This window comes from Magallana gigas, chromosome 10, assembly GCF_963853765.1.
Source record: "Magallana gigas chromosome 10, xbMagGiga1.1, whole genome shotgun sequence".
Lineage (NCBI taxonomy): Eukaryota > Metazoa > Mollusca > Bivalvia > Ostreida > Ostreidae > Magallana > Magallana gigas.
In genome coordinates, this window is record NC_088862.1 from 27,303,355 (window position 1) to 27,331,077 (window position 27,723).

The 27,723-nt window shown below is 32.6% G+C and overlaps 2 protein-coding genes and 1 pseudogene across 2 annotated transcripts; all 3 read right to left on the bottom strand.

Moving 5' to 3' along the window:
* Window positions 1–1,201: 1,201 nt before the first annotated feature.
* Window positions 1,202–7,906, bottom strand: LOC105325551 (uncharacterized; annotated as a pseudogene).
* A 2,730-nt stretch (window positions 7,907–10,636) lies between these two features.
* On the bottom strand, window positions 10,637–27,434 carry LOC105325661 (uncharacterized). Its single transcript, XM_034454222.2, has 6 exons — window positions 27,305–27,434; window positions 13,692–13,834; window positions 13,378–13,519; window positions 13,091–13,233; window positions 11,881–12,058; window positions 10,637–11,544 (listed from the first exon to the last, which is right to left on the bottom strand). The coding sequence occupies exons 1-6, from the start codon at window positions 27,374–27,376 to the stop codon at window positions 10,861–10,863; spliced, it is 1,362 nt and encodes a 453-aa protein (XP_034310113.2). The 5' UTR covers window positions 27,377–27,434; the 3' UTR covers window positions 10,637–10,860.
* Window positions 20,698–24,239, bottom strand: LOC105325550 (uncharacterized). Its single transcript, XM_011425169.4, has 2 exons — window positions 21,839–24,239; window positions 20,698–21,631 (listed from the first exon to the last, which is right to left on the bottom strand). Exons 1-2 carry the CDS (start codon window positions 22,008–22,010, stop codon window positions 21,354–21,356), a joined length of 450 nt encoding a protein of 149 aa, XP_011423471.3. The 5' UTR covers window positions 22,011–24,239; the 3' UTR covers window positions 20,698–21,353.
* Window positions 27,435–27,723: the final 289 nt, after the last annotated feature.

Genomic DNA, 27,723 nt, shown 5'->3' on the forward strand with positions numbered 1-27,723 from the left:
ATTCTGTTCAGTTTGCATGTGGGAGCTGATAAATACACAATAGATAGGAGGAACCAGTAGTTGTGTTTTTAATCTCTTATTTGTTAGATAATATTTAATTGTTAGACCATAATTAATAACCTACACTGTAATTGTGTTACATTAAAAGTTTAAAATTTAAATTGATAAATTTTAAACTTTTAATGTAACAATTGTCTACGAAGTTTTCCGTTTCCCCCCGATTACGACAAGGGGCACACGGCGGGTGTGACCGGTCAGCAGAAGATGCTCACACTGATCCTGCCTCTTTATTTTTAGAGGTCCTTGTTGCTCTGCTTTGAATTTGTATTTCGTTTTATAGATTTTCGAGATGTTTGATAGTTTGTAATTGTCATTTTTTCATTGTATTACTTTTTGTGAGAATGCGTTCATCCAAATAATTTGTAGCAATCAAGTAGGTCACTTGTAGCCGTCCAATGAGAGGAAACTTATTGGGCAGCTTTAGATACTTATTGGAGGGATGCAGGGGAATAAGAGATGAACTGGACTCGGTTTAACAAAAGACGGCGTCACAAAAATGTTTCAATTTTTATTAGATTTATCAATATGCGCGTAAACATTATTGCCGAAGTATACAAAATATGGGAAATAAGCTGAGTTGGCCGGTCGTACATGTATGTTATTTCCTTTCTTGGGTAACAGAAATACAAGAGGTGCAATATGCAAATTTGATATGCAATGAAAAAAATGATTATATATGTAAATAGTAATATACTGTTATTAAGGATTACGTTTACTCAGGGGCGGAAAAAATTCCACTCATAGGAACGAAAAGCTACTAATTATACATTGTATCCCTAATTCTGTGGTGTTGTTTTTTCACTTTCAAATAACTAGCCTAAGGTCAATTACCTACTTTTTATGCTATGGGCCTTGGAATGTTTATTGAAAAATGTGTCGAAATTGTCCACCCTTTTTAAGGTTTTCTTTATTTTGCAATTATTAGAAATAATAAAACAATTTGTTGGTTGGAAAATGATAAAATACGAAAAGCTTTACATGTACTAGTTTCATATTTCAAAGAATCGTTTTGAGCTCATATTTTAAATTTAATTTAGTCCGAATTTCCTCTATTGATTCTCAAATTATACCCTTTTTTAATTAACTGTTGCAATTACATTGCTACATAAAGTTTTTTTTTTAGAAAAATTAGGAAAATGGAAAAAAAAAATAGTCCGAATTCCCTCTGTTTCAATATAAACCTACCTTTATCGTAGCACATCTTCCTCAAATAAACATAGCATGGAAATCAATATTGATTTTTGTTAATAAAATTGTTATTTGTGTTTTTAAAACAACTTTAGACTTCAGGTAATGAACTTTCTAAAAACATTTTTTTGAAATCTCAAACCCTGAAATAACGTAATCCTTAATTGCTATCAACATGATAAAATATTACACTATAGGGTTTTCTTCACAAAACTAATACCGGGATATATGTTGGATATTAACCTCAGTGTTAATTCATTTTCAGAGAATCGCCTAAATTACACTTAATTTATTGTACAACATGGTAAACATTTCAGTCTATTTTCCAACGACATTCTCAGCTTTGGAGACCCTTGATTTGACCTTCTCTGGGGTGAGACAGCGATACGAATTTGGCCCGGTTATCTCATAGTCGAACTCATTAATGTGGGTGATGTTCATATACCTTTCATCCAGAACGTCATCCCAAATCATTTGAATAACAGGCGGTAGTGGTTCGAATCCGCCGAGTTTAGCAATCTGTGCATTGAACTCCGTTTGTCGATGCCCATCTCCCATGTAATGTGCAAAAATGGGTGGCTTCCCTTCCTTCAGACGAGCCTGGTATTCAGCTTCACTTTCAGCCCGCATTTCCTCTTTACAAGGAAGAGTTATTTTCCCCGCCAACAGTTTGATGGCGAACTTTGCCATTTCATGAAAATGAGGGAAATAGGACAATTGGCGAGGAATTCCGAAAAAAATGAGATTTTGATGCTCAATGTGAACCATGTGTTTGTATATTGGCTCGATCCGCTCATCCTTAATTGTAATGAGGCCGTCGTTCAGAAACGGAAATGAATACCGATATCCAGTACAGAAAATAATGGCGTCGACCTTTTCGGAACTTCCGTCAGGAAAAACGATGGAATCTTTGGTCATGCGGACAAAGGGCGGCCTTTGTTCGATTTCCTTTGGAAACGAGGGTGGAAATTCCTTTGGCATTCTTCTGTGACAAGCAAATACCTTGTATTTAAAAGAAAGAGAAAGTCCATAATTATATAGGAATTCTTACTTACTATTACAAAAACTGACGGCTAGTAAAACGAGCCATGTACAAAGTAAATAAAATCTGGCAAAGTCGTGAATAAAATGATTGTTGTAGCACCAATTTTTTATACATGAAATTCTAATTCAACATTGTGTTACTATTAAGAACCCTGTTTTATTAAACAAAATGATTTTTTGAATTTTATTATTAAAGGGGCATGGTCACAATTTTAATCAAATTTTATCTTTCTATATTTCTTGTTTACAGTGCTTTAGAAATGCATTTCTAATGGTCAAAGAAAATTTGAGTATCAGTTGAAGAGTTATAAGCAAGCTACATAGCTTACAATTCTTTCTCATGTAAACAAAGCTCATGCCCTGTTTTTGTTTACATTGGTTCATTTAAACAGTAAGCGTTCTTTTTCAAGCTTATTTCTCTGTCCTCTAACTCTTTTTAAGCATAAATAAATAGTTCCTTACGTTTATCAAGATCTAAAACTGCTTTTTTTTTACTGTAGCTTTCAAATCGTTAAGAAAAGCTTTGTTTATATATGACAGATGATTGTGAGCTTCGTATCTCGCATATAACATGACGTATGACACTCAAAGTTTGGTTGACAATTAGAAATGCCGTACCAAAGCATTGTAAACATTAAAAACGGAAAAATAATTATTAACCCAAACCGTGACCATGCCCTTTTAAGAAATTTTATTCGTTAACGTTCAAACAAATGCACGATATTCCTGTCTAAAAATGTCTTAAACTTTCTCACCTTTTTGGCGTACTTTGCTACATTCATTGATATTTCTTCCCCCGAAAAGTGACAACCCAGAATTGCTACCCTAAGTCCGTCAAAATGTTCCTCGAATCTGAACCACTTGCTGTGAAGCTTTCGTCCCTCAAACTCGTCCATTCCAGCAATGTCAGGGATATATGGATTAGAATCGTGGCTGAAATAGAGAAAAATTATATATTCATCTGATTGTAGTATTAGAGCCATTTAAGTTCACCGGGATATGAATTTAGTAATGGTTACAAGATCGAATCCTGTGAAGTCCGAAGGGCTGCTGTAAAGATTTGATTCCGTACCAACAATGTTCATATCCTCATGAACTTTTTAATATTGTTATCGATCTTTAATACTAAATTTTATATTTAAAATGGTCATATACATGTATATGGATTGTGTTTAACAGCTATGTGACGTTGTCCTGTCTATTTCATTGTCGGCCATTCAATCATGGTGCAATGAATTTAACGAAATTTGTCCAATTCTATAACTGTGCCTTTTTAATCTTTGTAATCTTTGCTTCAGAACAGCTTAATATTTTACTTGTCCTAATAATAAAGGTTAATTGTTACTTCAAAACCAAACGTGTTTCATTGGCTTTAATAGAACTTCAACGCCTACGAAAAGTATATTACGTTTTATGGGTTTTTCCCGTAAGGATTTCATTTACCTAGGGACGAAAAAATTTCCACCAATAGGAACGAAAAACTACTTATTGTACATTTAAGCCCTGTTGCTATTTTTCACTTTTAAGTAACTAGGTCAATGACCTACATTTTTACGATAATGACCTCTGAAGGTTTATTGAAATATTTGTCAAAGCTGTTCACCTTTTCCAATGTTTTCTTTATTTTGAAATTATGAGAAATAATAAAACTATTTGTTGTTTGAAAATGATAAAATACGAATAGTTTTACTTATTTCATATTTCAATAAATTGTTTTATGCTCATATTCTAAATTCAATTTAGCCCAGATTTCCTCTTTCAATTTTCAAAATTCTACCCGTGTTTGATCGAGTATTTATTTATTAAAAATTGACTCATAAGAGTACCAAACCATTGATTGCATAAAACTACAATCATTGATTTTATTCCGTTGACATTAACATTATATAAGGTAAATGATAAAATTTTCGAGATATTCTATCTGGAATTAATATTATGTATTTTCTGTGTTTTTTCCCTTTGCATGCCAGGCACATATATAAAACTATACGTCAACCTTAAACTATTTAAAATGATATGAAAAAAAACAAGCAGGACTAAACTTTTGCAATCACATTGCTACATAAAGTATGTTAGAGAAAAAAAATTTCCTCTGTTTTAATATTAATCTACCTTTCTTGTAGCATATCTTCCTTAAATGAACAAAATATGGAAATCAATATCGATATTTGTCTATAAATAACATTGTTATTTTGTGTTTTTAAATCAACTTTTGACTTCATATAATCTATTAATCTTTGTAAAAAAAAAAATTGTGAATCTCAACCCCTCAGTTACATAAGATCTTACTTACCCATTGCACACAAAGACGGCATCAAACTTCTCTTGTTTGACCTCCGACATTTTGTTAACTGGTGAAAAGGTCAGCAGCCATTTTGTTTTGCCATCCTTGTTGGCCTCTTTCAACGGTTGAACAGTATGAACATGTGTATGAAACTGCAACAAAAAATTATTCCAGGACCTGAACTTTTTTCATACCATATTACTCATTATTTTCAAGAGGGCTAGATAGTTTTGACTATTTTTAGACTTTAATTCATGTAATGAAGATATAGGAAAATATCAAATTTTAAAGATAAAATCTTGATGTTTTTCTTTGATGAATAATAGTTAATGACAAAAACATAAAATATAAATTAAGATACGTATGTGCGATGTGTTATTTTTTGTCCACCCATGTATGTTTACAGTTTGGTTGTAATCACTATAAAGACCTGCTTTTTTGTTGTTTTAATAATAAGTATTTTGTATTAAACTGTTTATAAACCCTGGGGTGCAGACAGTTTGTCTCTAGACTACCTGAATGTGTTTCTTTAGATTAAAATGATTCGCAAACATGTTGAGGTATTCAAGACACTGTTGACGGGTAATGTAGGACTTGTTCCATTCCTTAGGAAACGGGAAACCGGGAATTTCCATTATTTCTTTTGGAATATTTACTCTGTCAGCAAATGAAAAGGTTTTAAAGAAAACAAACGACAATAGAGCAAAAAGATACATGTACATGCATATTAAGTTAAAAGACGAATACAATATCAAAATTAAACCTAATGATTCAAATTCTTAAAATTCGATTTTATTTTTTTTTGATCAACTCATAATACAACTGTAACACTAACTTCAAGTTGTTATACATCGCTGAGTGCACTGGAAGTCCAAAATCGTCATTTCCGGTCCTATCCGTGTACCGCCAAACTCCCCCAAACGAATGCAACTGGTTCGAATACATCAGGAAAATTAGTTAATTGCTGAAATAAAAACACAGACAGAAAAATTGATCAGGTTGTATTAAAAAAATTGAACGTTCTATTGACAATACTGGATATGATAAATTATATATATTTATATTTTGAATCTACACTCAGGTTTTTACAACAATTTTTTAACTTTGTCGTGTATTTTCTATATTTTATACAAATACAAAAACTCGCATGAACCATTTTAACAAGAACTTGGACTTTGGGTAGTTAGTGTCAAACAGCAATGTGACATAGGCTTGTCTATTTCATTGAAGGTCACTCAGCCATTGCTCTTTGAAATCACCATGATTTGTCTGGCTTTTGAGTTAAGACTACGCAATCGGTGTATATTTCACGTGAAACCATCGTAATTTTCACCTTGTTTTGACGCAATAATTAGATAGTTACGTCCTACTGAAAGTCCAAGGCCTTGGTAAAATGGTTCTAAAATATTACACAATATTGTGCCGATCAGATTAAGCGATGTTTATTACACATTTGCCTACCGTATCAAGACCTGTTTACATGCATTCAAAAAGAAACGATGGGAATACAAACTCATTTACATTTTACTGTTTTGTGTTGGTCGTGGATGATATGTAATCCTCATACTTAAAACACAATGGTTATACATGTACTAGCATTTCATCAGGATATTTTATTGAGTGAATTCAAATTTTAATTATCAGAAGAATTTAAAGGGGGGTCATTTGAAGGATGACTTTTAAATAAGAATTTCATAATTATACCTTACAGCGATGTGACGTTGGCTTGCCTTAACACTTTTATGCAGCTCTTTAAAAATATAAATATAATTTATAAACAGTATTTATAACGTTTGTGATATTTCTAATGGCTAATTTTTTCTCGAATTTTGAGGATTTTGCGAGTAGATAGATCATGTGATATGTAATATTATATGTCTTTTCCGATCTATTTATTGTCCTCCGATACTAAAATCAACCCAATCTATTAATAAATTTATCACGATTAAAAACTCGAGCAGAACAAGCACAGGAATATATTTTAATGATATCTTTTTATTACCTTATTTTCATCTCTTGATAATCAAAACTGGTTATGAAATGTTCATATAAAAATATTGCATAACACGCGATTGTATTTAAATCTGACTAGATCAGATATAAACCTGCTTATTTGTCCGAAATTGTACTGACTTAACGCACCAACTGCAAAGGACAAGGTGCGTTAACTTTGTAGAATCGATTTATCATTACATGTATGCCTCCAATTTTTCGATTCATAAACACTTCATATATGTATAAGCAGCTTCTTTTCACACAAACATCGGTCATCTACCTATGAAGTTTTAAATGCCCTTGAACCCATTTTACAAAATTAATTTACATGTATCCTCATCGTCGGATACCCACGTGTGATCGCGTCTTTTGTAAAAGACGCGATCACCCGTGGGTATCCGACGATGATGTATCCTATGAATGGCATTTGTTATACATTTATTATTCAATTATTAAACTACACAATTGTACCTTTACCTGACCATATGTAGATATATGCAAGATGTCCGGACGGTGCATTTGTGTATGGTTTTCCTTACCAAATCTATCAAGTGTTTTTGTGAGAAGTTGCATTTTAGAAAACATTTGTCATCTTAACCATCTTAGTCTCATTATTAAGTACTTTTAAAGTGAATGGTAATTTTTTGTCTTTGTTTAAGAAAGAATCACATTTTTATTTTTAGTGAACATTTCCGTAACCACACAGCCACTAAAATTTATCGCTAATGCTAGTCGGAAATTTGGCGACACGAATCATTTTCTCCATGGTGTAAATTGCAAAATTAATATATTTCCATTATTATAAAGTTGATTTTACAGTAGTTTATGAAACGTTGTATAATTTTAGAACTTGTTTTACGTGTACATCATATATCTAGATCTGCTTTCTGTGTTTATTGTGATTTCATTAATACATCAGTTTTCTTTTAGATTTATTAGAAATTACAGTTGTAAGGATATTTAATTTTAATCAAACAACATTGCTACGAGAGAGAGAGAGAGAGAGAGAGAGAGAGAGAGAGAGAGAGAGAGAGCTGACCTTTAGACTTATCAGTCCCGAGGGTCCGGCTCCAATGACAGCGACCCGTTGCTTGGTAGTCTTCCCCGACATCTTTAAAAGGAAAATTGGACGCACATTCCTCTGTATAAAAAACTATATTTCTACCTCGCCTGAACCGAAGAAAGTAAATAAGTGTCTCCTAGATGTCATCATCGAGAAGTTCATGGATATTTAAATGCCCCCAAAAACCATCCAACCTAAACCAAACACAGGATGAACCTTTACCATTCAGCCAACTGAATGTTATGAGATGTCATTGGTTGACTAACTGGCTTAGTTGTGTCATTCAGTTACCACAAACTTGGAACAAAATATTATGGCAATGTTTCAGTTAACTAAATTGCCAAAGTTATCTTGTGAAAGTAGCATGGTAACCAATTGTCCAAATGTCTTCTTTTGTTTTTATTCTATATTTATAAATCAGATAGCCTAAGGATAACTTTAATGCTCAAAAAGTTGAATGTTACTTGTTGAAATAAATGCGTTATTAAAATCATCATTGAGTGATATAAGCTGCAAATTATCAAATCTACCAATTAAAGTCGGTTTTCAATATTCAAACTAGAAAGAGTTCACAATTGTTCGAATATGGCACACGTTTTGGGTTTGCAACAAATGCTAATAAAAACATTAGTTTTCTCCTCATTGTTTCTAAATGAACTTGTACATCGTTTTCATTATTGGGGTGAAAATGGAAAAGGGTTATCCAAAATAATGTCACGCAATAAAAAAGTCATGTTTTCATTTTATGGGTATAATGTTTTGTCCAGATTCATGTTTTTAATAGTCAGTTGAACTTAGCATGTGTACGAACAGATTGCTTGAGTTAGATGATCATAATTTGAAAAAGAAGATAAAAGTTATGCCACAACCATACTCTTACCAACCTAAATATTTAAAATGCTTTTTCAAATCAAATCAAATCAAATGCTTGATCAGTAAGAAACATGTCCTAAAGTAGACTAAGAGTTTAATGACTTCTTGTCAAAAAAATGGAATGTACTATTTAAAAAAAAAATTAATGACTGAAGTATACATGTATGCCCATTTACTACATATTGCTAGTATACAAAATAATTAAAATCATGTGTGTTAAATGTTTTCGATATTTCGTGAGTTAATCCATGCAACAAATCCACTTACTGAAGCCATTAAACACCATATTCATAATCATGTTTTTGTTAACAGGAGGTGTTGATACATGTTTGAAATTTGATTGTGTTTGTTTCATTGTTGATAGCTGAAAATTCACTCACTGTGCAAAAAAAAAAAAAAAAAAAAAAAAAAAAAATTAATACAATTTAGCAATGCGCATAGAAAATTGTTAAATTTTAAAGTTTGAAAAGATCAGTAGGGGCTCGTTTTATGAAACTTAAAATAAGATGCTTTTCTAAACCGTGTACATCCTATGATTCCATATGGGGTGTTTACAAAATTCCATGAATGAAACCACTAGCAAGGCAGATGACGTTCTAATTCAAAAGAATTATTGTATGGTATATATACACTTTAAAGGGGCATGGTCACGATTTGGGTATAGAATTACATTTCCGATTTTAATGTTTACAATGCTTCAGGATTTGGCATTTTTAACAGGCAACTAAAATTTGAGTGTCATTCGTTGCGTTATAAGCTAGTTACTGAACTTACAATTCTTTGCTATGTATACAAAGCTTTTGTTTACATTTTGAATGTTGAAGTGAAAATTCCAGTTTTAGACATAAAATGAATGTGTTGAAAGTAAGAAACTATCTTTTTGTACTTAAAACGAATTAGAAGATGGATAAATCAGCTTGAAACAAAATTTTTTCACAGGAATATTGAGCCTATGTAAACAAAAAACAGGGCACGAGCCTTGTTTACAAGATAAAGATTTGTTAGCCCTGTATCTTGCTTATAACTCTACGACAGATTTTCAAATTGCATTTGATCATAAGAAACGCATTTCTAAATCATTGTAAATAATAAAAACAGAAAAATGGAATTTGAACAAAATCGTGACCATGCCCCTTTAACAATGAATTAGACGAGGCAGACACTTCTTCAAAGATAAAGATAAACCTGTTAGCATCGATCTCCACAGTAAATGTTAATTGAGTTGTTGCAACGAGAGTGATTCGATCTTATATTCGGAAGGTCAATAACTGTTTAAAAACCTTTTGATAGCATAATAAAAAAACAGCATCGTATGTAATAGTATCAAATTCTTTTTTAAAAAAAAGCATCAAATGATTTTTGTTTTTGTTCTTCAATGAATTGATATACGGATGAAACACATGTTAGACTGAAAATTCTGAATTGAACAGATTGAATATGATCATTTTTATTCGAAAAACCACAACCGTATCATCGAAGTATACTTATCAGGAAATAAAATCTTCTCCTAAGATAACCTAATTATACAAACAAACAAATTTTTGGTATTTTGTCCAAATCATTTTAATCTGTTTCTCAGAATACAATTCACTAGTACATGTAAATACTCCAATATACCAGAGCTACATGTATATGATATAAAGCATATTTCATGTCGTAGAGTTTCATACATATTTATTTATCATATAATTATTAAGGTTAAGGGAAAAAGTACGTACGCATATGAAGCTAATATATACACTTATTGCAACTTCTTGACAATCATACATTCTTATAAAGGTATAGATTGTTATAACAAGAACTTGATCCAAAGCGTCGGATCAGATAGATTTCTCAGGCGCGGATCATCAGATCAAAGGAATGCAAAACAATGTCAAATTATCAATTTTATACAATTGTCCATTAAAAAGTTATAATTGCGGAACTATTCTTTAAGATTCCTTGTGTACCGTTTATTTTTTTACCCACGGTAATTTAAACGAACTCTTTTAAAAAGCTCTAAAATACAGACATTATTTTTTGTGTACTACGTCATCAGTTTAAGATAGTGGTGATCTGGATTCGGAAACCCACCGAGTGGAAATCCGATCACACTCTGTAAAATTTCAAGTAAAGGAAAAGGAAAAGACTGATTGGTACACGTATATAATAAGTATAAATAGTATATGATTACATATTGATACAATACGAATCTCTATGAAATACAAAAGGCCTAACGTTCACATTTTAAAAATACACCTTTGCTATTTTAAAATATATAGCGGTTGTATTCTTTCGTATTCATTGAATAAAAGCTGTTACATTGTTTCATGCGAACAAGTTCCAGACTCTGCGAGCATGGTCTGAAAATGTTCTATTTTCTAACGACATTCTCAGCTTTAGAGACCCTCGATTTGGCCTTGTTAGGGGTCAGACAGCGGTACGAGCTTGGACCGGTAACCAGATAGTCAAACTCATGTGTATTGATGATGTTCATGTACCTTTCATCCATGACATCATCCCAAATCATTTGTATGACAGGCGACAGTGGTTCGAATCCGCCGAGTTTAGCAATCTGTGCATTGAACTCGGTTTGTCGATCCCCATCTCCCATGTAATGTGCAAAAATGGGTGGCTTCCCTTCCTTCAGACGAGCCTGGTATTCAGCTTCACTTTCAGCCCGCATTTCCTCTTCAGATGGAAGGGTTATTTTTCCCGCCAACAGTTTGATGGCGAACTTTGCCATTTCATGAAAATGAGGGAAATAGGGCAATTGGCGGGGAATTCCGAAAAATATGAGATTTTGATGCTCAATGTGAACCATGTGTTTGTATATTGGCTCGATCCGCTCATCCTTAATTGTAATGAGGCCGTCGTTCAGAAACGGAAATGAATACCGATATCCGGTACAGAAAATAATGGCGTCGACCTTTTCGGAACTTCCGTCAGGAAAAACGACGGAATCTTTGGTCATGCGAACAAAGGGTGGCCTTTGCTCGATTTCCTTTGGAAACGAGGGTGGAAATTCCTCTGCCTTTCTTCTGTGGCAAACAATCACCTTAAATATATATAAATAGAAACGTATGCTGTGATCTGAAGACTATTTATCACTTATCGAAAGGCTGGAATACCGGTATAGCAAAAGGGGTCGTGAAAATAAATAGCATGTCAAATTTTGCTCATTTAGCAATTTTCTTGTTTGATTACAATTATTGTTGTTTCCAATTATTTTTTTCTATTCTTAGTCTTTATTCCTATTGTGGTCATTGCTCTAGAGATACTAATTTGATTTCTTATTGTTCAGAAATATTTCCTATGTAATTTTGAATGTTCAAACAAATATATACACTGTAACAATATCTTAGTCTGTTACAAGTATCTATATATCTTTTACCTTTTTGGCGAACTTTGCCACAAGCATTGAGATATCTTCCCCGGAAAAGTGACAGCCCAGAACGGCTACCTTCAGTCCGTCAAAATGTTCCTCGAATCGGAACCATTTGCTGTGAATCTTTCTTCCTTGAAACTCATCCATTCCAGCAATATCGGGGATGTATGGATTAGAATCGTGGCTGTAAAAGGAAAAAAAAGAGTATCATGATTTAATTCTAAGATCATAGCCCCTTCAGAAGATTTATCATACAGCAATGAAACGTTGGCCTGCCTATTTCTTCATCGGCCTTTCTGTTAAGATCCATTAAAATTACCAAGAATTTTCACCCTTTAAAATTCACGTAATATCTGCATATGTTTTGTTTGAAAAGAGCGTCATTTGTACCTTGTGTTGATACAAAGGGTTTATCGGTTCCATATACAATTAAGACAATTAACATAACGTCACAAAGCCTTTTCTTTCTACATGCAAGGAAGCCTGGCGTTGGAATACGGCCCTGAGTGGACTTGGAAAAAGTATTCACTGTGGAGTCACTTTTATTCGAGGGGGTCAATGTTCGTGGGTAGTCAAACATTTCCTGGTTCGTGGGGTCATAATTTCGTTGGTAACAAGTTCTACTTCGTAAATGAATATTACACAAATGCTTGTATATATAAGTTCATGGGGGTGTAAATTCGTGGACAAGGGATACCCATGAAAGTCACAAACATTGGTCCTCTACCACAATGATGACTCCACAGTATTCGAATCACATATATAGGAAATAAATTTGTTACCCAAGTCCAATTCAGACCATTGAACCTGGAAAACTAATAACATACAGGTCTGTAGTAAGGCAATGGTTGGGATCGTTGAATATAAAGATATTCATATATTTAAAAATATCATATTAACAAGACAGAGTAATAAAAGAAATGCGTCCTTTTTAATCCTTTACCCATAATTCAACGTTCCAACACCAGAAGTGACATAATTTTAATTAGACGTATGAAAATCTGGAACAAGTCTCCTAGAAAATCTACTCAGTCAACAAGACGTCGGTTACTAGAACTGGTCACCATCTATTGAAATGATTCAAGTATAGAGGAGTCGGGAGCGTTTAAACCTACAGTCTACAATGTTGTTAAATTTTCCTTAACCCCAAAGCAATTAAAAGAAATACTAAATACAATGTTTCTTTTTGTTTTGTTTTGCAATATGTTACATTTACCCATTGCACACAAATACAGCATCAAACTTCTCTTGTTTGACTTCCGACATCTGGTTAACTGGTGAGAAGGTCAGCAGCCATTTTGATTTCCCATTCTCGCTGACCTCTTTCAGTGGTTGAACATTACGGACATGTGTATGAAACTGCAGGTGAAAATGCATTTTCAGTTTTGGAAATGGTCTGATGCATATTTAGTATTGTTTTGTCGTTAACCTTTAAATACACTTTCGGACACTTTTCTGTCGTTTTTTATAATGGGAGTCTATATTAAACTGTTAAAAAAATACCCGAATGTGTTTCCTTAGATTAAAATGATCTGCAAACATGTTGAGGTATTCAAGACACTGTTGGCGGGTGATGTAAGACTTGTTCCATTCCTTAGGAAACGGGAAACCAGGAATTTCCATTATTTCCTTGGGAATATTTACTCTGTAAGAAGATCAAATAGGTATAACATGCATAAATTGTTGAAGAGAACTTTGTCTACCAGAAAAAGTAAAGTAACCCCAAAAAGTTAATATGTGGTATATATTTTTTAAAAATGTAAAGGTTTATCATATTATTAACTTCTTATTTAAGAAGACCTTTGAATGATACTAACTGTAAGTTGTTGTACGACGCTGAGTTCACTGCAAGTCCAAATTCATCATTTCCGGTCTTGTCAGTGTATTGCCAGATTCCTCCAGGCCAGAAATTTTGTTCGAACACAACCGGTTCGAATAAATCAGGAAAAGCAGACAAATGCTGAAATAATAAAAAAAAATATACAATTTCAGAAATATCTAAACTGTTCATACATGTACGATTCGAAAATATCTTAATCTTTCGTACTATATAAAATCCGAGTATTTTCAAGGTATTCATTAATAAGTTTCCTTAACAAACAGTGCTTTAGCATTCATTACATCGATTTTTTGTTGTTTTCAAGCACTATACCTTGTCAGCTGTAATGTTTTTCAAACCATGATTTGTGCTTTGGTCAAAACTCGATTTTCGTCTGTTTTTTTAATTTTTAATTTATATTCATTAAATTGGCCAAAGGCTGTTGCGATGATAATGATCTGATTGATGTATGATTTTATCTCAGATAAAAGCACTGGTCAACTTAGAGTTATGTATCTATTCATCTTATATCAGCAGAATCAGGATCTCTTTTTTATTTTACTTTTGTTTGAGACGCGTTATATTTGATTTATACTTCAACGTAGTGATTCATCTGTGATAATATATCTTAATAATCAAATGCAATATATGGGCCTTCTATAAAAAGGAATATATACTCGAGAATTACTTGTTAAATATGAAAATACATTATGTGGCTTTTGGCGTTAGGTGATATCGCTTAAAATATTTGTTAAATGTGGCATACATATTAAATTTATGTAAGTACTTTCAGCAAAGTTGGTGCTCTCACTTTTGATTTTTTTTTAACTTCTCTTGTGGTCATGTGACGAGTTTAATTCAAAAAAGATATTTTCTTTACATTCTACCTGTATCTTTAACCTAATTGCTGACGAGGTCATATTACTAAATTTGGATCATATCTCTTCATCATCCAGTAATTAAATTTATTCATTTTTGTGTGAAAAATATTCATCATCATCCTTTAAATTGGAATGTACTTACTAAATTACAATTCTATGAATTATTACCAGGTTTACATTATATGCAGGTGACAATTCAGGCCCTAGGCCACAATTCTTTCGCTATTACAGTGATATGTAGTTAACTACATTTCCGAATGGTTATAAACTCTCTATTTCCCCTCATCAAAAGAAAATTCTATTTCCTGACAAATTTGTTGTGAAAAGGGTAATGTGCCAAATTGAGCATCGCCTTATTTGATTAGTTCTGTATTAGAACCATTTTAACAAGACCATGGACTTTCAATAGGGCGTAGCTATCTATTTCTTGCGTCAAAACAAGTTACAAAATTAAGCGGTTTCAAGCGAAATATGAACTGATTGTCTTATTAGTAGTTTCACTTCCCGTCATTCATTACACAGTTTTTCAATCTTTGGCATTTAGAATATACATGTAATTTTCTATGTAACTCGTCACACATGTACCACACATGTAAAATGTGTCAAGAAACATGTATATAATATATGTAGAACATATATAAAATATAACACATGTGAAATATGTGTATATTTTATATGTTTTTCCTATAAATTATTATTTATACATGTATGAATTTGAACATGTGTTTTACACATATAAAATATGTGTAAAACATGTGTGGTACTAAAGACATGTTTAACAAATATGGGAATTTTTCCTGCATAGTCTTAGCTCAAAAGCCAGACAGATCTTGTTGATTTCAAAGAGCCATGGCTGAGTGGCCAACAGTGAAATAGACAGACTTACGTCACATTGCTATTTGACTCAACTACCCGAGCTTCTAGGTCTTGTTAAAATGGTTCTATGAATATTTTTTTTAATCCGATATAACGACTAAAAAATCAGGTACTAAGTCGGGATGGAGCAATAAACATTCCATCCTTCAACTATTGCAATACCACATACGGATGTTTTTATCAAGGACACAAATTACGGGCTATAGAGGGCCAGACGCAGTGATGTTTAAATTTTTTAAAATTATAATAACACCTTTGCCAGGTAAATCGTTATTCGTTTAACGATACGCAACTAAAAACTGTGGGAACCCGCACTAACATAAACATTATGCCGCTTCCCGTCGTGATTGTTATGTAATCAACATGCCTACGTCGCACAGTAATTTCTGTCGTTTATCGCATAGTTTAAAAAGTGAAGTTACAGTTTATCTGTCTACCACATTTTATGGAGGCTCTTTGCATGGAAGGAAAAGTACGACTGTCTGGTGTTAGATAAATATTCCTTTGAATCTTTTTCTAAATAATTATTACCCCCTCTTTTGATAGGTTAAACTGTTTATAAACTGTTTATAAACTGTTAATAAAACACTGCAGAGAATTTGATTGTATTGACATCTTATTAAATCAGGAATGCAAACTGCATATCAAATTGTATTTATATATAAAAATAAGCAATATAAACAATTATAAAATCGATTCATAATTCAAATATAACTGTTTTGCTTAAAAGTGATATACGTCAATTTTGTTTTTGTGGAAAAACAGTGTATTAAACGCGATGAAGTTTAAATTTCCTTTTTTAATCCCCAAATTTAGTTTCAATACAGTACAAAATACATGATTTAATCTTCAACAGGGACTATATCAGATAAAGTGGCCGTTTACTTGTGATAGTTTTGTTACAAGCACAGTGACACATTTTACATTACGTTTGTAATACATGTAAAGTATTTTACAAGAAAGTGATGGATTTCTTGAAATTTTCGTTGAATATTATTAAAAGAAATAACGTGTTTTCCCCTTAAAAATATAATTTGTCACCATCCCTTCAGTTCTAACAACAACAAAAAACAAACAAAAAACCCAGTGATCTGGTGTTTTTCTTTGTAAAACGATCATATGGCCATTTATTCATTAACTTTTTAACTTTATTTATCAAACAGTATGATAATCATTATCTTTCAATGCCTTTGTAATTAAAAAAAAAACAAACCTTGCTGAGCTGACGTGCTATTAACATTTTAAGTATAAACTTGAAAGTTGTCTAGCAATTTCAAATTCTTCTCTATACAAACATATCATAGTGTGGTCTGAACGGAAAAATATTTTTTATCTACACAATAGCAAAAGTCAAATAATTTTTTTTGCTGATTGTATCAATTTCAAATTATAATAACTCATGATATGTTATGTGTTTGTGTTTGTATGAATGTGAAAAAATGAAATATAAAATGCAAATACAAAAAGGGCAAAAAGACCCCCAAATAAACCCCAAAAAAGCCCATTATGGTGGCGCACAGGGTACGCAGTCGCGGTGAAAACCTGGCCCCGCAAATATATATATTTACACATGATTTGTCACGTTGGTGTTTTCATACTGTCTTTTATTAATTTTCAATCTAAAGTTGAAAACGATTACATGACAAATTATGTCATGTAATCATTTTCAACTTTAGATTGAAAATTAATAAAATACAATATTACTGTTTAGCATATTTTACTTTGATCCGCCATGATACTGTTTTTATACCTTTACGGCCTATTGCAGAAAGGAGAATATACGGGATCTGCGTTAGCCGCAGTGATGTTACTGTTTTTTTATGTTCACTTAATAAAAGACCAGTTTTATTCTAAAAAAAAAAATATGTTGGCTCTGTTTAATGTTTGAATAGTTAGTGAGCAAAATGTAGCTATCCGTAAAAATATATTTTCGAAAACAACAGCGTCCCATTTTAGAATCATAAGTTCAACAAATCGGTAATAGGCAATAAACTTTTTTTCTATTGCCACACACAAAAAAACCCAGAGGTGATAAAGAAGTAGGTCAGACTGGGAGATGTTTATTTCACCGTGCACCAAAACACGATAAGAGCCCGAACTAATACAAAAGTTTTACTGTTTAGTGTCAAAGTTGTTATTTAACTCACATTCTGAACTACCCACATTATATGGGGCAATTTACATTTAATATATTGCGGATGATCTTATGAAAGGGTCGGTTTAAGGACAACTGTCTCAAGTATTAGCATTTACTTAGTACATGTATTTTCCTCTCTCTCTCAAGAAATATGTTCATGTGGAAAAGAACACATAAGAACACATAATCGACACTCATGTCCATCAGTATTGAAGGCAATGAAAATTTATTTTTGAACGTTCAGCTACTAGTATTTTTTAAGAGATTAATACGGTTTTAACATTGTCTAAAATTTGATATAAAACTAATATCTTTTCTTTTGTCAAGGTATATCTACTTCAGTATAATTTCAATGATGGCATTTTATTATGACCTTTGGCGTTTTAAGTTTACAGAAAGTGTACCGGATCCTATTGTATATACCATCTTGACAATAAAATATCTTCAAACCAAAAATCAAATTGATTTTATTTTCATTTGAAAACTATTACAATCACTGCTATAATTATACCGTGACTGTTTACCGCAGAGAGGATTAAATGTTTGGGAAAATATGGGGTTTGCATTGGCTGCATTTAAAATATGAATATATGCATGTTCACTTAATGAATCATCATTTTATTTCCCCAAAAGGGTTTTTGATCAGTTTATTGTTTGATTAGTTAATGGGCCACACGCAGTTATCTATAAAGAATGATTAATTTATATATAAATTACAAAACCAAAAGAATCACAATTTACAATCTATCCTAAATTCACTTAATCGGAATAAGGCAATAACAGTTTTGTCTTTAACATTGCAATGCCACACAAAACTGTGTCATCCAAAAACATGAAAATATTGTAGGTCAGACTCTGAGATGTTTCCTACACATCTGCCAATCAAATCGTTAAATGTTTAAAATGCCATGCACCCAAACACGGTGGGAATCTGAACGTACGTAACGGTTTTTTTGTGTTTTTTTTTTCTGGTGTTACATGTATTTCATCCATATGGTTAAACAGTTAAACATTTTATCTTAAGCATATGGTTTTTTTTTCAAAATGAAAGGTTGATTTGCTTCAGGGATTACTGTGTCTTGTTTGCATCCAATAAATGTTTTTGTTTCTGTATTAAGGAAAATCTAACTGGAGTTACTTATTCTCACTATCAACTCCACTTAACTTTGCAGTATTTATTGCAAGTTGTGATAACGTTGACAATGAAGTAGTGATTGCCTTTTGAAATCATGTTTTATTTTTTAAAGGAAAAGATTACGTCGTTTTCAATTATAACGTCGTGTATTTTGAAGAATCCTCTCTTTCCCCAATGTTTTACTCAGCATATACAGTCCTAGTTTGTAATTTTTTCGCAGTTTTAGCTGATTTTCTTAAAGATTGGGAATTAGCAAATGCTAAGCATTGTGCAAAAGTCAACAAAAGTAAAAATAAATGTCACAATATATGTAAAGCACTTTAATTTTAATAAACATAATTATACAGTTAGACATGTAAACAGAGTTACAACAAACACACTTAATATAATGAATTGACGCAAACAGCAAGAGAAATGGAACCTTTAATTATCACAGGTGCGGAATAGTGAAATTCCACCAAGGGGACAAGATGTACGGTCTAGAACGACTCTGCCGAGTCCTAGACAGTGAATATTGGACCCGATGTGGAATTTCACTACCCCACACAAGTATATGTACTGAATGATTATTTTTCTCGCATCATTTTACACTAAAAACTGATTTTTGACAACTTTCTGTTATGACGTTCAAAAGATTAGTAATACTTTCGGTTTATCCCTCCGCATGCTTCATATAGCGCAAGTCAAAATGAGAGCATATAACATTTTGTTTTAATAATAATGATAAACTGCAATTAATTAAGCAAACAATTACTAAAGGAATAATCTCAATTCATCATTTTGCATTTCTCTAGATCTACGGCAAACAACGTTTGTTTACAGATTAAAGCGGCGTAGTAATACACAGTGTAAGGCAGAAAAATCTCACACTGCAGTCTCACACTGGACAAACCGATCTCACACCGATGATAATGAAAAGAATCATTACTAATGACTTTATTTAATGATGTAAAATTGACGGATATACATGAAACGATTTACGCTGATAACGAAGAGAAATCGCCCGTCCCTTGCACTTTTTTATAAGCGTGTTTAACTGTACATCATACATTTCATGCATATAAAACATAATAATAGAAAACTGCATCGCAGAAAACATTTGAATTTTAAGATTTATCAAAATATTTTACGTTTTATAATTTTTCCTGTTAAGTTCGCGAGAGTTATCTCTCTTGCGGTGTCGTCACAGTAATACATCATGTATACACCAAGTCAATGTTGGACTGAGTAACTAATGAAACAGCAGGCATGCTTATGAAGGTATCTTAAGACTAAGACATATCTTAAGATGAACTTAAGCAACGTCTTATTCTTAAGTCAGTCCATCGATGATGTCTCAACTTAAGAGCCTTCTTAAGAAATATCTTAAATTTAAGACAAACAAGGGCTTGATTTAAGATATATCTTTGTTTAATACAAAACAAAAATGGCTGCTGCCTTATGGTGTTTTTCAACTAAGGAGACGTAGACGGCGAGACAGAATATTCAGAGACCGAGACAATCCGTTAGACTACGAGACAGAAGAAGCTATTGTTAGCAAGTATAGGCTGCCGAGACATATTATCATTCAGCTGTGTCAACAGTTCAAACACGAACTCAAACGACCTACATTGAGGTCATGTGCACTCACAGTTTCTTTACAAATCATGGTAGCATTGAGATTTTTCGCCACTGGAAGTTTTCAGGCAGTAGTTGGTGACATTCATAACATTTCTCGTCAGAGTGTATCGTATCTACTCAGTGATGTAATTGAATGCCTTGTAAGAGTAGCCAACACTTACATATTTATGCCAACAAATCAAGGTGCCCTGAATGAAATTAAACGTGTGTTTCATGAGATAGCGGGATTCCCCAACACAATCGGCGCAATAGATAGTACTCACATCAAAATAAAAACCCCATCTACCGACGAACACCTTTATCTTAACAGGAAACATTTTCATTCCATCAATGTACAATGCCAATGTTATTCTAAACAGAAATTTTTGAACATTGTTGCCAAATGGCCAGGTGGCACTCATGATTCGTTCATTTGGAACAATTCATCTTTAAAACTTATTTTTGACAATGGCACTATTTCGGACGGGTGGCTCCTTGGTGATAGTGCCTATCCACTCCGACCATGGTTACTGACCCCAGTGTTAAACCCTATCACTCCATCAGAAAACAGATACAATTCTGCCCATGTAAAAACGAGAAACACAATAGAGAGGGCCTTTGGAGTTCTCAAATCAAGATTCAGATGCATCGATTCCAGTGGGGGAACACTTCTCTACACACCAACAAAGGCATGCAGAATTGCAGTGGCAGTTGCAGTTTTGCATAACTTATGTGTTGACAACAATGTGCCATTACCAGATGAATACGACCCAATTGATCATGGCCACATCAGAGGAACACACTACCAAGGCAACATTATGAATGACGGAGCGAGGACCAAAGAAATGCTTATAAACGGACGTTTTTCACACTGACTTGTCTGTTAACATATGACACTTAATTATCATTATAATAAAATTTCTTTTTATATTCATATCAAAAATTTATTAAAATGCTATCATGTTATAATTGAATAAAAAAAACAATTGTTATACAAATCTAACTTGTTTAATTTCAATAATAAGTGATTCTTCAATTTTCAGTCACTTCAAAGGTAACTCCTCTCTGTGCCAAGTACACTGTGTGCCTCTGTTGTTCGATTAAGAGACGCTGCTGCTCAATGGCAAGTCGTTGTCTCTCAACGTCCAGTCTCTCAGTTTCAATGCGTAGTCTTTCTCTTTGTACCTCCAGTTTCTGTCCTTCGATCTTTAGTAGACGTTCTTCATAATCTTCTTTTCCCGTAAATCGTAGCCTCTTCATTGGTCGACTCGGAGTTTCGACTGCTAAGGGGGAAGAAGTTTCAGCCATCTCTGTGGAAAAGCGAAAATATATTATATTATGAGAGCATCCCAATTTTTCTCATTTTTAAATAGAAAAAATAGATTGAATGTAATCAATATAATAGATATATATTTAAAACATAGAGAATATTTAAATCGACTAAAACACTTAAAAATGCTATTTAAATTTAAATTTAACCCTTTGAAGCAACGCATAATTTTAATAAATTATAATACCGGGGTGGTCTGTATTGTATGCATCTCTGCACGAGGACAAAGAAGACGACATAGAGGATGAGGATGTATTCCCGCAGACTTCTAGGCCACCTTCTATCCCGTCAATGGGAGTGTTCCCCAAAATCCCCGAAGCTTTTTCCTGGAGGGGCGTCAGCTCTGATGGGGGTGCCATCCCTCCCCCTGTCCTTGCAGCCTCTCTCCTGCTGTCGGCGATTTTCTTTTTTGTCTCGCTTGTATATGTGGAAAATTTCTTTCGAACCTCTTCCACGGTCCTGACTTGGCGACTTGTGTTCACAGCGTTTACTTTATCACATATACTTTCCCAAACTCTTTTTTTCTGTATGAACTATATCACAGACTAAACAGCCTTTATATATGGTTTCTAAACAATGGAATTGGTACACGGGTGTCTTGATGTTAGGACTACTGAGTAGAGAGAGAGAGAGAGAGAGAGAGAGAGAGAGAGAGAGAGAGAGAGAGAGAGAGAGAGAGATGTTCTGAAAACGATGAAATATTGCTGAAAATTAGTTCATATCATTGATTGTTTTTTTTATTCTGTATTAGATTTAAAACAAGTTTTTGGCCATTGGTATTGACCGCTTATTTATAAAGGTCTCGTTTCTCCACTATCATTTAAAATTGTGCACGTAAGACAGCGGCAAACTCGTTTGTTTTGTACATGAAAAAAATTAAGATGAAACTTAAGACATCTTAACGTAAAGCATTTCTAAGACGCTTTCGTTTTACATCCTAAGAGATGTCATAAGAATGTCCTAAGATACGTCCTAAGATATACCCTAAGATATCTCTTAGGACGTATCATAAGAAATTTTCATAAGCATGCCTACTGGTTTGCGGTAAAATTGTGGAAGCGTCATTTTAACAGCGCGAGTTCTCTCTTTCGAGAGGCTGCTATCATAATTGGAGATTGTTAAAGCGATCATTAAACCAAACTCATCCATCTATCCTTCATTTTATTGTATAAATTAAAAATATTTTTTTTATTTAGTCTAGCGCTTTCAGACAACAGGGATTATATTTTGTGTGAATAATTATGTAATCAATCACTTAAAAATTGATTACTTTAGAAATGTAAATTACTGAATATTTTGGTTGCAAACTATTTATGGCTTAATGAATCATTAATGTTACATATAATATAATAATGTGTCATTTTCTTCATAGTAGACAAGATAAAGGTTAAAAATGTCAGAAAAGTGATAGGGTGCAAAAACTATTTTGACCTAAATCTTATAAAATCCTTTATCATTAATATTGTCAATATGTTGGATTAACTTTCTTTTAAATATTTACACATTTCTTTCAATAAATCAGCAGACAGGCCTTTTTAATTACTGAATTCAACACGATTTTTGGATAAAACTTTGGGTTTTTTGGTATACTCTTTTTTATGTCCATCATTTGGTTAAGAAAATCAAATCTGCATTGATAGCCATTTAATTATTTATCTTTAGTCGAAGAAAGTAAACACAGAGAGACATCAAAAACCAGAAATACACGATAGCAACCCACGCGCAGAGACATTTTGATCTTAAATCTGTCATGATTGATCAAACAGACTCTCAACTAGACAGGACTTGCATTGTGCAGCTTTTGCAATTCGATCTGCACCAAAGGGAAAAACCCCGCGTTTTATCTTTTGTCGTAATAATTCATGGGAGTTACTAGGATATTAAGCTTGGGCGTTTTTGTTGATCAACGACAGTTAAAATCAAGGGCATGCATGCATATGTTAGAAGCATGTGTTTGTGATATGTTTCTTCACAATGGCGCATTTCGTGAAAAAACGTTTTAACATTACGTGCAGTATGAAAAACCGAAAAACTGATCAAAATATTCTATAAAAATGGAATAATTTATTTTACACTAGATAAAAGATGAGAGAAAATTATAAATGAGGGTTGATCAAAAAGCAATGCTACACAATTATGAAAACATTCAATACTAAGAGAATAATTTTAATGTACAAATGAATGCATGTATAATCAAAAAGAGCCCGTGACGTTATTTTTCGATTCCAGGCATTCTGATTTCAATCCACTGGCGACAAATTAACGGTGGCATATAGTCTGACTTTATTGTTGATTTTTAAAAACATTCAATCAATCATTTTTTTCCTTGTAAAATAGATTATACTATAGGCATTTTTTTCTTGATAATATATGCCGTCATAAAACGTTAGAAATTTCTTTAAATGGGCTTGGTTAAAATGATCTGAGCTGAAAATAATTATTTGAAACACTACATTAGAACAGTCGAAATTTGAAAGCCAGTTGTCTAGCAATTACATAGATACAGAGTGAACAATTCCTTGATTTCCCAAGTGCGTTAATTTTGGAACCAAGTCAACGCACTTCGAACAAAAAATATTTTTTTTCAAAGTGCGTTGATATATCGTCTTTGAAAAAAAAATTGTGCAGGGTTTGGTCAAAATAACTGATACTTTTATGCACAATGAATGATTGCTTTAACATTGTTTAGCTCAATGGGGTGTATTTAAAACAGAACCCAATGAATTCTCAGCTAACTTGATACACTGTTTCTCGGTTATTGTTGGTTTTTTTTTCCTTTTCTGATAAGCGTATGTAGTTTGACAGCAAGTTTACTTCTTATCTGCATGGTAAACTACTCTATGCCAGAAACGAAAATGATTCACATATATTGATAATAGAGATCAATGTATTTCAACGGCTTTCAATTGCATGTGCTTATATTAAAAACAATATGACCTTTTACGACATCAATACGAGAAGAAAAAAACCCAATGCTTATTTTTACGTTAACATTGATTTAATGTTTGTCAATGTAATTTTTATTTTATAATGAAGTGATTTATTTTATTTTATTTTTAAAGGGGTTTATGTTGAAAAACTTATAGATTCTGTAAGATACCATGGGAGAAATCATTGTTTGGCCAGCTCTTTTTAAAAAAAAATATCACTGTACTTAATTCACAACAAAGCGTATTTCTTTTTCTGTTCTTATACGTTTACTCCAAGTTGCTATAATATCATATGTTTTGGAAGGAAAAATAAAGGGTAGTGGACCTTCTTCCTATTTTTAATTAAATGAAGACAATATGTGATTTATACATATTTTTTTCTAGGTGCGTTAGTGTCTCGATAATAAAAAAAAATATTTATGTATTTTTATAACACACTTTGAGAAAAAAATAATCAAAATGCGTTCATTTGGTCAAAAATTTAAAGCAATATGAGCTGTATTTTTTAGAATTTTATTTTGCTTCAAAAACCTGCTAGTATGTAAAGTCTGCATGTAACTTAAACTTTTATGATAAATAAGATTTGAAAATATCATTAGTTTTTGTTAGTAGAAAGATTTCTCTTCTAAGGAATATATAGTAGATCAGTTTTTGTACAGGACGACAATAATTCATTTTTGCTTCAATTAAGGCTTCTTTACGGCTTTTACCACAAAATAAGGCTAACAGAAATTTAAAAACCATTAGATTTTTGTCATTTTAGTAGAAAATAACATTTTGGTACAAAAAAATATTTCAGCATGAAAATTGCAGCTCATATTGCTTTAACGCTCTCTGAATTTTATTTTAAAGTGATTTGCAACATCTGTTTTCAATTTGTCTTCACAGCCTAGTTGTGTTTTAGGACCGACGACATCCAAATTTAAGAAATCAATGCTAAAAATGATTTGCTGATTCATTAGGTCATGTCCCTTCCTTGAGGAAAACGCCGCAAGGTATTTCATTACAGTTTGAGAAATACTAAATATTTAGGTCAGAATGTAATCAGGACAGGGATAAATATAATTTAAAGGAATAATAATTGAGAATCCAAATGAATATTTATGATATAGGCATCATTTCTCTATACGTTATATAATATTGTATTTAGAAAATTAAAAAGTAAGTTGCGATCAGATGTAATACTTTTTAAAAATAAAATAAGATTTGGTAAAATGCTTGTTTAATGTATGTTTTAGAAATCTGTAAATATTTTCAAACTACACCAGTCCTTTAAGTGATGCATAGTATTGTTTTCCATTCTTAGGCCGTTTAATTAGTCCAGAAACTATCTTTTCACCTTTATAAAAAGGTTCTTTGCAAAATTTTCGAAATTGTGATTAAAATGAATTTTCGGAGGGCATTTTAAAAGAATCCGCTTTACTTCACTTTACTCCATGCACCCCACCTGAAGCCCCATTATTAGAACACGAACCAGCTTTACTCCGACATCCAAATTTAAGAAATCAATGCTAAAAATGATTTGCTGATTCATTAGGTCATGTCCCTTCCTTGAGGAAAACGCCGCAAGGTATTTCATTACAGTTTGAGAAATACTAAATATTTAGGTCAGAATGTAATCAGGACAGGGATAAATATAATTTAAAGGAATAATAATTGAGAATCCAAATGAATATTTATGATATAGGCATCATTTCTCTATACGTTATATAATATTGTATTTAGAAAATTAAAAAGTAAGTTGCGATCAGATGTAATACTTTTTAAAAATAAAATAAGATTTGGTAAAATGCTTGTTTAATGTATGTTTTAGAAATCTGTAAATATTTTCAAACTACACCAGTCCTTTAAGTGATGCATAGTATTGTTTTCCATTCTTAGGCCGTTTAATTAGTCCAGAAACTATCTTTTCACCTTTATAAAAAGGTTCTTTGCAAAATTTTCGAAATTGTGATTAAAATGAATTTTCGGAGGGCATTTTAAAAGAATCCGCTTTACTTCACTTTACTCCATGCACCCCACCTGAAGCCCCATTATTAGAACACGAACCAGCTTTACTCCGTGTTTTGACAAGTTTCAAGATGATTGCAATGCCATTATTGCAGCCCACGTGCAGTGATCAGGAAATGCATGCAATGCATTATTGCCAGAGATTATGTCACTTAAATCTGTTGAGAAGGCACAGGTATCTCAGCAACAACTTTCATTACCCATGTTTTAAACTCTTAATCAAATTAAAATTTTGCATGCAGTCTCAAGATGGCAGAATGGTTACTCAGTGATTGGTGGCCATAACCAGTCAGAAACTATGCAAGAGATGGCCACATATTTAATAAACTATTGCAGAGTTCTTTTAATCGACACAATAATTTCTCTAGCGGTGTTTTCTAGTCTTACTGCACCTTACAAATATAATTAAAGTCCTTTTATATACTGATTTTTCTTAAACCGATGTCATCAATTTTTTGGTCAAGTCATTCATTATTAGATTTTGACACCGGGCATGATATAACTATTAAATGACAAATTTGTTCTCACTTGTTTTTATTTTTCCGATATCGATAACCTCATAGGTTTAAACGTTGATTTTTCCAATAAAATATTATTTTTATTCTGGCAAAATGAAGAAAAAAAACCAACAACTGTTCACCGATTCTAAAACAACTTTTCAATGAGAGAGAGAGAGAGAGAGAGAGAGATAGAGAGAGAGAGAGAGATCTGACCTTGAGAGCAATCAGCCCCGAGGGACCGGCTCCAATGACAGCGACCCGTTGCTTGGTAGTCTTCCCCGACATCTTTATAATGAAAATTGGACGCAAACTTTTTGCTTATAAAGGTGGTTTTTTTCGCTCGCCAGAGCCAGTGGATGTAGATTACATTTACTGTTAAGGATATCCCTAACAGCCATTAGCTGCGTGTATAATGTTAAGATTTTTGGAACCGATGTCACCATCGCAAAAGTAAACCAAAAAAAAAAACAAAAAAAAAAAAAACAACAACAACAAAACCAACAGCGTTAGAGCTAAAGCTTCCGCTTCTATACCAAATAGTTATACAAAGAGCGATTTTTTTAAAAAATCTACTTGATTTTCTTTGCCAACAAATTTAGCGATGAATGTTTTCTGTTTTCTTATATAATTAC